This window comes from Amphiura filiformis, chromosome 17, assembly GCF_039555335.1.
Source record: "Amphiura filiformis chromosome 17, Afil_fr2py, whole genome shotgun sequence".
Taxonomy (NCBI): Eukaryota; Metazoa; Echinodermata; class Ophiuroidea; order Amphilepidida; family Amphiuridae; genus Amphiura; species Amphiura filiformis.
This window is the reverse complement of record NC_092644.1, coordinates 610001-623768: the sequence shown is the minus strand read 5'-3', so window position 1 is coordinate 623768 and position 13768 is coordinate 610001. Positions and strand designations below refer to the sequence as shown.

Sequence of the window (13768 nt, the reverse complement as noted above, 5' to 3'; positions counted from 1 at the left end):
AGAAAATTCCACCCGAAATTAACCATTTTGCCCCAAATTTTAAAACCGTGCAATAAATTAGTGGTATTTACAATATAGCATTCCACAGTGTGGGGGTGGGTGTGGGGTGGGAATGATTTAGCAAACATAAACCTAAATGTCTTCAATACATTAAAGATTCTTTGATAATAATTTGTGAGGGATATCAAATATGTGTAAAATATACTGATTTACAATGATTTATTTTTCAGCCTTACAACTGGCTGACTTAGAGATGAACATATCTATTTACCGCGAGGAGAGTTGTGAAGGGCGATGCAATCATAAAGATTATACCACATGTCGATGTGACGTAGAATGCCTACAGTTTGGAGACTGTTGCATAGATTACAAATCTGCTTGTGACTTAACGATAACTGACAGTAATAGCGCATCGAGATATTGGGTAGATCCAAAGTCACATGCGTGTTATACAATGCGGGAATCTGTACAAGTCCAACTGGTAGCTTCATGTCCATATTCATGGAAAGAAAACTTTATCAAATCGGAATGCGGTCGACTTGATAATGGAATGCCTGTTTATGACGAAGTTGGCTACAACTTTCTCAATATATTCTGCGCCATATGCCATTATCGTGAGCTTAGGAATATTCATCCTTGGAATGAGTTACCGGCAGATTCTGATGAGTGCGTCAAATCAGCTCTCGATACCGGAGGAACATTACTTAGGAGTACATCAATGTCTGCGAACTCACAGATTGAGTTCAAAGTCGGGAAACACATTCGTTTGTGTTTCGATGATGATTGTCCAACATCTTCAAATTTATCAATGTCCGCAGGATGTAAATCATATGTACTCAAACTATGTGGAAACAAACAGATTTACAAAAATCCGTATTGTGCGATATGTAATGGTTACATACCTCTAACGCCTCTTGTATCAGAGGTATTATGTTACAATTTAGGAAGATCCGTGTATCGAAATATGTGGGAGTTCCGCAGGGCAGATGCAAATGCACCAACTGATATTCAATGTTCATCTGGACAAATTCTTGATCCCGTGACAAGATTATGCCATAAAATTACATGTAGACCTGGATATTCCATTTCACTTTCTGGTCATTGTGTTTTAAATAACCAGTCACATTTACATGTTATTAACAATTGGAATTGTACTCATAAAAAAAGTATGTTTCTATTTGAAAGTGCATCATCGCAGTCTGAAATAACTCAATGTTTGAAGGAAACACTGGGCAAACCATTCAGTATAAAAGTAGATGAACATGATTACAGTCATAATATGATGATGAAAGATAATCCAAAGGAGTGGACAGCATTTGAATTTGGTCCGGATTACGGGTTTGAACTATTTCACATGATCGAAAATAAAGCACAGTTGGACAGACATAATCAGTATTTCTGTGGTGTAACAAACGTTGACGCCTTCATATCATGCGAACAAAGATCACAGGACGAATTAATGCATACCGTGTGTAAGGAAAACTGGTACTCTGGGAACCCATTTGAATTTCTGCATATATCGTCTCTCCTCCAGAAGAATATGGTATTGTACGTTACCGATAATATCTATATAACCACGAAATATATGATATACTATGAAAAGCGTATTTTGGAGTCCCGTCAACGTTCAGTATTAGTGTGCGGTCATGAAGTTGATAACCCGAATCTGGAATGCGCATTCGTAACTTTAAACAACAATTCGTATACTACCAATGTAAATGGCACGATTCTGATCTACAATGGTCTGGAAATTGAGAACAATGACTTCGTACTTTTATTTCACGGCAAGGCGCAGGTATGCATTAATTCGTTATTCGGGAAAAACAAAGAAGAACAATCAGATTCTGGTTTTCTCAACCCCGGTGATATTGTCAGTATTGTAACGTCCTCCTTCTCCCTAATTGGATCGCTTGGAACCCTTACTACGTACATTAAATTTAAAAAGCTTCGTAATAACTATGGTAACGGAATCATCTCTCTTTCAATTTCGCTCTTTTCCGCTCAGTTGTTTACAATTTTGTCCAACATGGTCCCACTTTCAGAAACACCATGTATCATATTTTCCATTGTATCTCATTACTATTGGCTGGCTATGTTCACGTGGACATCTATTTTGGCGGGCATTCTGTTCTACAGATTTGCATGGCAGGTGACACAGAACTTTAATGACAGTTTTAAGATTAACTTCTTGCTACAACTTGCGGGTTGGGGGTTACCTTTGCCAATTGTCCTCACAGCCATGTCCCTGCATTTATGCGAGTGTCTTCATTCAAGTTTGATCCCTGTGTATGACGCCACCTCATGTTGGCTTCGCTCTGGACCTGCGACTCTTTTTGCATTTGGGATACCCGCAGTGCTTTGTCTTATTATCAACATCATCCTTGTCTCTGTGACGCTTATAAAACTACGAAACCTAAGGCATCTATCAAACACACTGCAGCAAAAATCACGCAATAAAAATGGATGGAAGGAATGTATTCTTTTTGTCAAGGTAACGCAAGAGTTCGCATCTGCTATACAAAGGGAGTGTATTTGCAGTTCCTGCCTTTTCTTGTGTCTTGCTAATGACTCAAGAATGAAACCACTTTTATGTAAATGGAACCATCGTTATTGTACGCTCATTTGAGCATTAATGCTGGTGGTGACAGAGAACCACCACGGGATGGATAGGGAATCATTGAATTTATAGGGATGGTGCGAACCTTTGCATAGAAACATTTTGCCATAAACTATACAATTTATCATCATTTTTATAATTGTTATTGCCTAGGTGTCCTCTGTTCTGGGTCTGTGTTGGATTCTGATGTTGTTAGCCAGCGCTGCTGATGTGGATGTCATCTGGTGGATTGCTATCGTGATTTCGTCTCTTCAAGGTGTCCACGTATTCTTCTCATTTGGATTGAATAAAAAGGCTCGTCAGATGTGGAAAAAGTCATAAATGAAACGTATCGAAAGTTTTGGATATCTTCTATAATGTGGTCTAGAACTAGTAACTATATTCAAATTTTGTTTAGCAAAAGTAGAATTGTTCTCATTTAAGAATTGTTCTCATTTAAAAATACGTTTTTTTTGGTTTTTTTAAAACCCTGCAGTTCAAAGGTCACACTAACTAAACCTGAGCCTGTGCCGATAACTGACAGCTTATAAGATTAGAGCAATCTCCAATAATATGCAAGGATGTTAAACAGCTACATTCGGCTATAAGTATTTATAAATATTCACGTGACCCATGGGCACGACAAACCAAGACCAGCAAGCGTCACCAAATCCTCATGCCATTGAAAAGGATCGGAACTCTTTAGATAAATCAAATTTAAGCATTAATTGGACAGCAAAATAATTACACATGGGGGGGGGGGGCGTTTCCGAATTTGTAATATGTTATCAAAAACAACGTTAAATATTTGCCAACGGAAAAATAGTTATCGACGGAAACGTTTACAATATTAGCACAAAGTTGAACAAATGGACAATTTTGCTGCACAGTAGTCTCGTGTTGTTTACCGCCTTTGCATTCAAATGTACAGAAAGACCACCCGCTATGTAGAAGGTCACTTCGAATTCGAGACTTACTGTCTACAAGCTGTTATGGCATCACAGCGCGGAGGTGATCACGTGGGTATTTATAAATACGAATTTGTAAATATAGTCGCAGCACACTGATAATGAGGATGATTTTAGACTCGCAATTGTAGGTGTATCGTAATTTTAAAATAATGTATTATGTAATTTGATATGACATATGAATAGATACTGGAATGCTTTCGATGGTAGTTAAAACATTAAAATTTGATGTTACGACAAAAAAGATTATATAAACTATGATGTTCTAGGGGATGTTCTGGAACTATAGCATCAACAAGAGCTATTTTGGAGGGGGGGGGGTAGATACTGCACGTTAACAAATAGATACTTTTTAGTTACTTTTGTCGCAGTGTCCAAACAGTCTGTGCTTGGGCAATGGGTGTAAGTGCGGGTGCGGGGACGGGGGTGGGGGGTGGTCTGGGGGATTGAAGTCTAGAAAGGCCTGGATATTAAGAGCAATGACTTCGTACTTTTATTTGACGGCAAGGCGCATGTATGCATTAATTCGTTATTCGGGAAAAACAAAGAAAAACGCGATCAGATTCTGGTTTTCTCGACCTCAGTGATATTGTCAGTAGAGAGATTGCCAAATTTACGTGAAACGTGACACGGGAACGCCAACGGCAAGCTACATTAGTCGAAAATCGGTTATTATGCCCTCTAGAGGGTGAAATCTATTGTGAATTGGTCAATCGTGGAATTACCGTAAGGCGATTACGTTGCGGTTGGTTGCAAAAAATGACGTTACAAAAAAAAAAAAAAAAACACCGCATTATAAAATGCAGAAAAATGTTATGTTTATCATGTTATGAAGCGAATCAAAGTATCCTGATAGAACAAGTAGAGTCCGACATGTAATAAAATCCATTTTGGGGGTTAACATTTGATCTCGTATAGACAAGAAGAAGTGAACAAATTTCGATTTTTTTTCGACGCGAATTCGAACGGGCAGATTGCCTATTCATTTGTGTGTGGAAAATGCCGTCCAAAAATTAGCTTGCGAAGAGGCGTTTTAGGCAAGATTGTGTAGTGTTACGGCATAAATGCGGTATAATTGTCTGTTTGGGACGGGGAAAAGAAGTTCGTGCAACGTTATTTTTCGCCTTGCTTTTTCGTTGTGCATTAAACAGGTGTCAAAGTGTTTTGTTTATGGATACTATTCAGCAAACTCCAAAATGTTTTTAAAACATGATAATGCATGTGTTTTTGGTTTTAGTTAAAACATTTTGATAACATATCGATGTATGTTTATATAAAATTCATGAAAACTCGTGTTATACTGAAAAAATAATACAACAACATTTTAAGCCAAATTCGAAATGCTATAGTAAAATATCATTTGGCAAACATATTTAAGTGTCTATTGTGTTAGAACGTTTATCAGCAAGTTTTGAACAAAAGGTTTTTTGAATGTTATTAAAACTTTTAATGCCCTTGATCCTCACATAACCTTTAACCCGACATTAAACGTTTTCTGTAACATATTTGTGTTTGCTGGGTAGTAATCGAACTAGGCATATTAGATTATCTATTTTCATTTTGCTTTAGAAAGTAAACAGGGCATTATTTATATGATAATGGAGTTTGTTTCTTGTTATTCGAATAATATACACCAAGACTTCCTAGGCATCCAACACCAAACTCTGTTTAGATTATTTAGACAAATAGCATACACGTGTGAACATAGGCCTATACTCATTTTACAATAGCCCGCAAAACTCAAATATCGCTAATCTGAACTGAATGCTTAGAGCATTATAGATACAGCCAGTCGTATTTGCATATCAATACCGAGGAAAGTAGTTCGATGAAAGAAGATAATCTTCTCTGGTTCGATGCACCCAAGGTGAATCAATGGGTGCTTCCTATTACCTTTAGATTATTTGTCTCAGCATAGCGCCATCATGATTGCAAGTGCGCTTACACGTAGTCTTCTAGACTCTATGGTCCGATTTCTTGAAGCTTGGCTAGTGGTCAGGGTTCCTAAGCCATTAGACTAGCCCAACCAATGTGGATCTATTTTATTGATTTATCTTTCTAGGTGATGTATGGTGTGAAATTGTAAGCACTGGTATATATGACTAATTGGGTTTAAGCCTGATGGCTTAGGAAGCCTGACTACTAGCCATGCTTCGAGAAACCGGCCCTATGCGGCTATCACGAACATACTAGGAACGACGAGCGTTAGGACCGACACAAACTGGCTGTGTAGGAGGCTAGTTTGGATGTGAACGGGACTATGACGTTCTACCGCAAAATGCAGAAATCCGTAACCCGTATGGCGTTTGCAGTGAACGCCTCTTCGCAATCTCTCTACTATTGTAACATCCTCCTTCTCCGTTATTGGATCGCTTGGAACACTTACTATACGTACATAAAGATTTAAATCTATGGAAACGGAATCGTCTCATTCATTCATTCATTCATTCATTCATTCATTCATTCATTCATTCATTCATTCATTCATTCATTCATTCATTAATTTATTTCCATATAAAAAATATACAACTACATCAAAAATAAAGAAACACAATATGGCGGAAAAGGCAGGACGGCCAATAAGGCCTGAGAATTGCCTTTCCCTGACGAAAAAACAAAACAAAGATTATGAAATCAACAAAAATAAATAAAAATGACTAACAGACATGACAAATTACAGTGCTCGAGAATGGCCTAATTGTACTTAGAGATAAGTTTTTGTTTAAGCTGTTTGCGGAAATGTTTTATGGACTTTGAGTCTTTAATTTTTTTATCTCGAGAGTTCCAAAGTATGGGCCCGCTCGTTCGAATGGAATGGTCGGAAAAAACTCTTTTATTTTTTGTTAACTGGAGATCATTATTTCGTCTTGTCTGGTAGTCATGGATGTCAGAACGTTTTGTAAAATACTCATTAAATGAATTGGGTAACTCATGTATGGAATTGTTGTACATAAATACACCGAGTTCAAGAGAATACATATCTTCTATATTTAAAATGTTGTATTTGGCAAATAAAGGTCTGGTATGACTTCTATAATGACTATCAGAAATTGTTCTTATTGCCCATTTTTGGAGTTTGGTCAGTTTATCTAAATAAAGTTTTGTATTCCCCCAGATTAGAATTCCATAATTGAGGTACGGCAAAATAAAAGTACAATATAAGGTATATAATATTCGATCAGGAATAAAGTGTTTTAATTTGTTCATGATACCAATTTCTCATCTCACTTTCAATTTCGCTCTTTTCCGCTCAATTATTTACAATTTTGTCCATCATGGCGCCACTTTCAGATACATCATGTATCATATTTGCCATTATTATCTCATTACTATTGGCTGGCTATGTTCTCGTGGAGAACCAGTTTGGCGGGAATTCTCCTCTACTAATTTTGCATCGCATGAGACGCAGCAATTTAATGATGGTTTTAAGAGTCACTTCTTGCCACAACTTACGGGTTGGGGGTTACCATTGCGTATTGTTCTCACAACGATGTCCCTGCATTTATGCGAGTGCCTTCGTTCAATTGTGTATGACACCACCTCATGTTGGCTTCGATCTAGACCTGCAACTCTGCTTGCATTTGGGATACCCGTAGCGATATGTCTTATGGGTGCACTACACTAAATCCTTCCGCATTTGGTGTAACCCTTCATAGTTCCGGTAAAAAATAGCACCTATGCGAAATATATCGGCGTCCCGAGGGAACCAAATTTGAGTGACTCTTGGTTGTTTTGATAAAAAGATAGAATAGGAGCTCAACATTACATATCTGTTCAGAAAATTTTCTGAATCGAATGTGCATGGATAATAGGCCCTCGGAACAATATCATGGCCGGAACTGGTAAGGAGGCGAGCGTGTCGGCTGAAATTCGGGATGGCGCTGTTCAGGAGTTCGTATCTCTCAAGTTTGTCTTAACTTGTCCCAAAAATTAAATTTAAATAAAAGTTTAATCTTTATTTAAGACATTGGTTTGATCAAAATATTAAAAATGTTGTTACATGGGGTAGAAAAACAAACTTACTTTCTTGTATTTTCCCGTGTATTTCAATGGGACGATTATTTAGTGGTGTGTGCCCTTATTATCAACATCATCCTTGTTTCTGTGACGCTTAACAAACTACGAAAAGCAAGACATCAATCAAACACAATGAGGCAAAAATCACGCAATGAAAATGGATGGAAAGAATGTATTCTTTTTGCCAAGGTAAGCTAACGTCTGCCATGCAACAAGGAGAGGGGTGGGGTTGTTGCAGTTCGTTTCTTGATTTCGTCTCTTCAAGGTATCCAAGTATTCTTTGATTTAATAGCAAGGCTCGTCTGTTATGGAAAGTGTCGTAGATGAAATTAATCGAATGTTCTAACTAGTACCACTTTAGTTTCTAAGAAAATATCGTGTAAATCTTCTTCAGCGAAGTTAGAATTATTATCAGTTAAAGGTGTATTCGTGATCCTAGCATCTTCTTGTTATGACATTTTCAGTAGATATCCACGAAAAAGCTTATTCCCAAAATTTCATTTGATTCTGATTTTGCGTTTACGAGTTATGCATGATTATGTGTAGTACACTGCTCCATAGGCCACTGTTGTAATTTCGTTCTGGTATACCAGAACGAAATTCAAATTTGACGATATATTTGCTAAATGAATTAATCTGCAAGAAATATTTGGTTTTGGTACATAAACATTATGTAGCCATAGGTTTACAGTGCACATCAATGACCAAACTCTCTAGTGTTATATTTGAGCATGGTCACTTGTGTAAGGTCATGGGAAATTATTTAAATAGGCCTGTATAATGTGATGTTGCATTTCAGCTCACGCACTTTTATTTTTGAGATGCGATTTCATTACGTTCCCGAGGACGGATTTTCTAAATTTTTACAATTGTGTGTTGAAAATTCTCAAGAATGATTTTGATGTATATAAATATATCATCCAGTCGTAGAAACAGAAGGTGAATTATGAGTAAGATACTGGAATAACTTACGAATTTTGCACATTTTCATCCGTGACACGTGACCGGTCTACGATTATGATCAATACAGGAGCATCTTTGCAGTTGCCAGATGAAGTCCAATGAGATTGGATGAAAATTTGAAAATTTCGTAAGTTATTCCAGTATTTTATTCATAATTCACCTTCTCTAAAGAATGAATTATGGTACTTATTTCCAACTTCTGAGCACAACATATGCCTTAATTAATCTTGTCTATGCAGACAATTCGACATGATTTCACACCCTCAGAAACGTCTATTTTCATTTGACATTTTGTCAATCTAAATTCACAAATGATCCCACTTTTTTGACGTAAAAGACTTTTGCGAATATTCAGGTAAGCATGTACACCAAATTCATGTGTGTATGTGACATGTTTCCTGTCGCAAAAGTGCCCTTAAAGCGCCCAATTATGGCAAATTTGGGTGCTTTTTGGGTGCTTTTTCTTGACAATTGATATACTGATGGGTAGCAAAAACAGCAAAAAGTAGGTATAGAGAAAGTCAGTATCCGAAAGTCTGCGTGGCACACCCCGTGCAAAAATTTTCGAAGACCCCCCCGGTATGGGTTGCTGCATTTAGCATCCATCAACCGAATTGTTTTTTACAGAGCTTTTTAGTATAAAACAGTGGATTATAAACTTGTCAATCAACTTGTACATATGAAATTTGACACAAATGCTATCGGAATACTCGCTACGTCTTTTGGTATTATTGTTACTTACGATTAGTTTTAGTTTCAGTTTCAGTTTCAGTTTTATTTCATCCATTCAATTATACATGTAAACATAATACAGAATAATAATTTCTTTTGACAGAGTAGTGCGGAACATTTTAAATTATATGACAAAAGTATGATAAGCAGTGGATGAGGGTGCCACTAAACGCACAGCGTGATATTGTGGCACCCTATACATAATGTTTCAATTATACGATACTAAAGCAAATAAAGCAAAACAAAAACGAAACAAAGACAAACAAGCCTTGTAAGTAGAGAAATTGCAAGATTAATCAATGCAAAATTTGATAAAAGTATACAATGCATAAATAATAAACAATTTTGTAACCAGTAGGCATATCTAGAATATTAAGTCATTTTAAACAATTTCCAAAATATTACATGAAAAAACATGCATGCATGAGCAAATCAGAGGCCTAAATCCAACATTTACATGAGAAATTGTGAAAAGACTATTTTTAGAACCTACAAAGTAAATGATAAATATAGCAATAATGATAATGATATACAATAATGACATTGGAGTTACATACAAAAAAATAATTAGAAAATAATTTATTGGGGACAAACTCCAACCAAGATCTTCCCGCAAGGCAGAGAGAACAAAAATAGCACAAACACACGAAAGCAAGTCCAATCTGAAATACTATATACTATATCAATATATATATATTTGATCCATTAGTCAGAAATGTAGCTACTGATGAGATGCTTTTTAAAATTACTTTTAAAAGATGACACAGAAGGGCTGGATTTGAATGACTGGGGAAGTGAATTCCATTATCATTTAACCATTTAGAGCAGTTAATAATAGTACAGCGATCTGCATACTGAACTTGCTGTAAGAATTATGCGGTGCATATTTGGCTTCAAATAATGAGGTGTTCAGTTCCTTTTCGATGCTAGTTAGTATATAAATGTATTTAAAAATACTGAGATATAGAGAAACTAGTACATCTTACATGATCTGTATCATTTATATCCACAGTAATCTCATTTAAAATTTGCATGTTACACACTACTTTTTCAATTTAGAGATAGTTTTCAATTCATTATTAATCAGGGTTTCGAGAGAATTTTGGTCCTTGTGAGAAAAGAGAATATTTGTGTCATCTGCAAAAACGATGAAGAAGTCTGCGGTGGTGGAACAAAGGGGAACTCATTAATGTAAATTAGAAACAATAGTGGACCTAATATCGATCCTTGCGGGACATCGCATGTGATCGATGTCATTTCAGATGAGGTTTGATTGCATACAACGAACTGTTTCCTGTTGTTAAGATAACTACGGATCCAATTATTTGCAATTCCTCTAATGCCGCAAGTGTCAAGTTTATTTAAAAGAATTTCGGAGTTGAGCGTGTCAAACGCTTTGCTGAGGTCAAGGAAAATACCTACAGTGTGAATTTTATTATCTACATTATGGGTAATTATGCTATAAAGTTCATTAATTGCCATATAGGTTGACCGTTTTTACCTGAATCCAAATTGGTTGGGACTAAAAATGTTGTGCGATGAAATGAAATCATGGATTCGGTTATAAATAACCTTTTCAAGTAATTTAGAAATGGCTGGAAGGATTAAAATTGGTCTATAATTCGAAAAATCATGGGAATCATCAGATTTAAAGATTGGTGTCACTTTGGCAATTTTGAGTTTATCAGGAACTAAGCCATGTTTAAGTGAAGTGTTAAAAATGTGGCAGAGGACCTTGTTGACATTGTTTATGATTGATTTCAATAGGATGGTGCTGATGCCATCCATGCCTGAACTATAACTAAAGCTTGATTTTAGGTTGGCACATAATTTAATTAGTTCCTCCGGTGTTGTTGGGGATAAAAAAATGCTATTCATTAGTGGCGGTTTTGATGGAGCCTGAAAATCGCCATATGGAGGTGGAATTTTATCAGCAAGGGAAGCACCAATGTTTGTGAAAAAATCGTTGAATTTGGTGGCAATTTCATGGGCATTGGTGATTTTGCTACCAATGTCATCAGTGAAAAAGTCAGGAAGTTTTGAATGTTTGTTTTGCCCGAGTAAATTGTTCAAGGTTAACCACATTTTTTTCATGTCATTATTGTGGAGCTCAATTTCTTTAGTGTAGAATGATTTGTTGGCAACACGGAGGAGACTATTGAGGTGATTTCTATATTTATTATACTTAATTTTATTATTATCAGTAGGTTTAGAAATGTACTTTTTATATAATTTATTGTTAGTTTTGATAGATTTAATTAGACCTATAGTGACCCAAGGTTTTTTAGGCGTATCGCGATAGTTAGATTTAGTAGATTTTATTGGGCAGTGAATATCAAGTAAAGTAAATAATTTATCATTAAATTTAGTATAAGTTTCCTCAGGGTCATCAATACCATACACAAAATGCCAGTCGGATTTGGGAAAGGGCATTATTGAGGCCTTTGATGTTATCAGGCTTGAATTGTCTAGCTTGCCTAACAGTTGGTTTGGGTGGTGGGAAGAAACTGGAGCCCTTTGATATGTTGAACACAGGAAAGTGATCCGAGAGATCTGTAATTAAAGCGCCAGACTTGTGATTAGTTGAAACAACGTTGGTGAATACATTATCAATACATGAATAACTAGTAGCGCCAAGCCGGTTGCGATATACACGAGTCGGACGATCGATGCATGGATAAAAATCATGAGAAAAGAAAAGGTTAACAAATTGGTTAACTCTAGGCAATTGGTCGTATTTTAGAAGATCGATGTTAAAGTCTCCCATAATATAACATATTTTCTTTTCTTTAGAGATAGCTTCAAGGGTCTTTGTCAACTGATTGATAAAATCTTCAAAAATCACATACTATTAGGGGGTACTACACCCCTGGCCAATTGTGTGCCTATTTTTGCATTTTTCTCAAAAATTATAGTGCATTGGTGAGTGGTGACAAGTAAGATATGTATATTATAGGGGCAAGGACTAGAACTACTGCACTAAAAATTAAGCAATTCAAGGCAAGTAGTTATTGATTTATTGATCAAATATTGGTTTTCCCTCATTTTTGACTGTAACTCCACAACTGTTGTTTGTGCTGAAATACAATTTCCAGTGCAGTAGTTGTAGTCCTTGGCCCAATAATATACATATCTTACTTGTCACCAATGCGCTATAATTTTTGAGAAAAATGCAAAACTAGGCACAAAATTGGGCAGGGGTGTAGTACCCCCTTAAGTCCTCCTCGAATAATTTAATAATTTCCATGGATGATGTGTCCAAAAGTGTCTTCGTGTCCAGCGCTATAATTGTACAAACTAGAAGCCAACAGTTTTGCCAATATCAGATCAAATTTCTCTGGCAACAAAACCTCTATGTACCACCCAATTCGATAGCATTAATAGCGTCATTACTTTTGCCATGATATTAGATATATTAGAAGCGATACTAGTGAACAGGCGAACTATATACATGTCAAAATTCACTTGTGCGTTCTGAAAAAATGTATTTTCTATAAACGTGATAAACTGTCTGATTGATACTTAATATTTCAGTGCAAATACCAATAGGTCATGCTTCCCGCCGACCCACATTAAGATCAATAATATAAAATTTACAGTTAAAATATTAAACTGTAACTTTGCAAGAACAATGTATAATACAGAACTTTTTTATACCATATTCCTTTTTTAAATTGATAAAATTAGTATACACTAGTTGAACATATTTTTTAATAAAATATCTTACAGAAAGGAACGTGTTCCAGCTTTGGTTGTGGTCATTAAATTGAGAGCAATATTACCAAAAGAGCTGCCCCTTTTACATGTTGTATGAACCGCGATTTTACCGTTTTAAGAAAAAGCGTTTTTGAGATGCTCAGAAAAAAAATGCTCCTCCAGGGCGGTCATTTAAATAAGGTGATCATGGTGATGCACAAGGTGATGGCTTTTGCTGGGTTTTTTGTTTTGTTTTGTTTGGGTTTTTATTGGTGTTGTTGTTGTTTGTTTGTTTTTTGGGAGGGTGGGTGGGTTTAACGTTCCGCTATGTTTTGAAGTGTGAACGTTACACTTACCTCAGACAATATTTTGTTAATGGTCTTTTGATACAGTTAAATTGAGGCAGGAGTATTTACACTGACTAACATTTTCCAAGTGAACATCATTTAAATATAGTTCTAGATCATCAATCTAAAAATGCTATGACTGGAACGTATGAGCCTAGCTTTGGTCTTTTTAGCATTAAGAGTCAATCTATTTTTACCATCCACTGTATAAATTGAGCAATAATATTGTGAACATTATTAGAAGAGTGAACAATAATTGCTGTTTCATTAGCAGACACATTGATTTTTGTTTCATACGGCCAACAGTTAGGTGATTTATGTACATTGTGAACATACGGGTCCCCAATATTGATCCCTGGGTAACCCAAACTTTACATTTGCTAAACAGAACAGAGTTTTACCAATTGTTATGGCCTGCTTAGTTAGAGTGTAGTGTGATGTACTCTAGC

General features: G+C 36.0%; 2 protein-coding genes across 3 annotated transcripts in view; both read right to left on the bottom strand.

The window, feature by feature from the left end:
- The window catches only part of LOC140136764 (uncharacterized), a 127249-nt gene that overhangs the window by 78493 nt on the left and 34988 nt on the right, over positions 1 to 13768 (bottom strand). The gene's annotated exons all lie outside the window — the stretch shown is intronic.
- The window catches only part of LOC140136762 (cytochrome P450 2J4-like), a 6498-nt gene continuing 4349 nt past the window's right edge, over positions 11620 to 13768 (bottom strand). The window contains exon 3 of the mRNA XM_072158346.1: positions 11620 to 13768. This exon is cut by the window's right edge and continues 174 nt beyond it. Within this exon, the coding sequence (XP_072014447.1) occupies positions 13764 to 13768 (5 nt within the window). The 3' untranslated portion in view covers positions 11620 to 13763.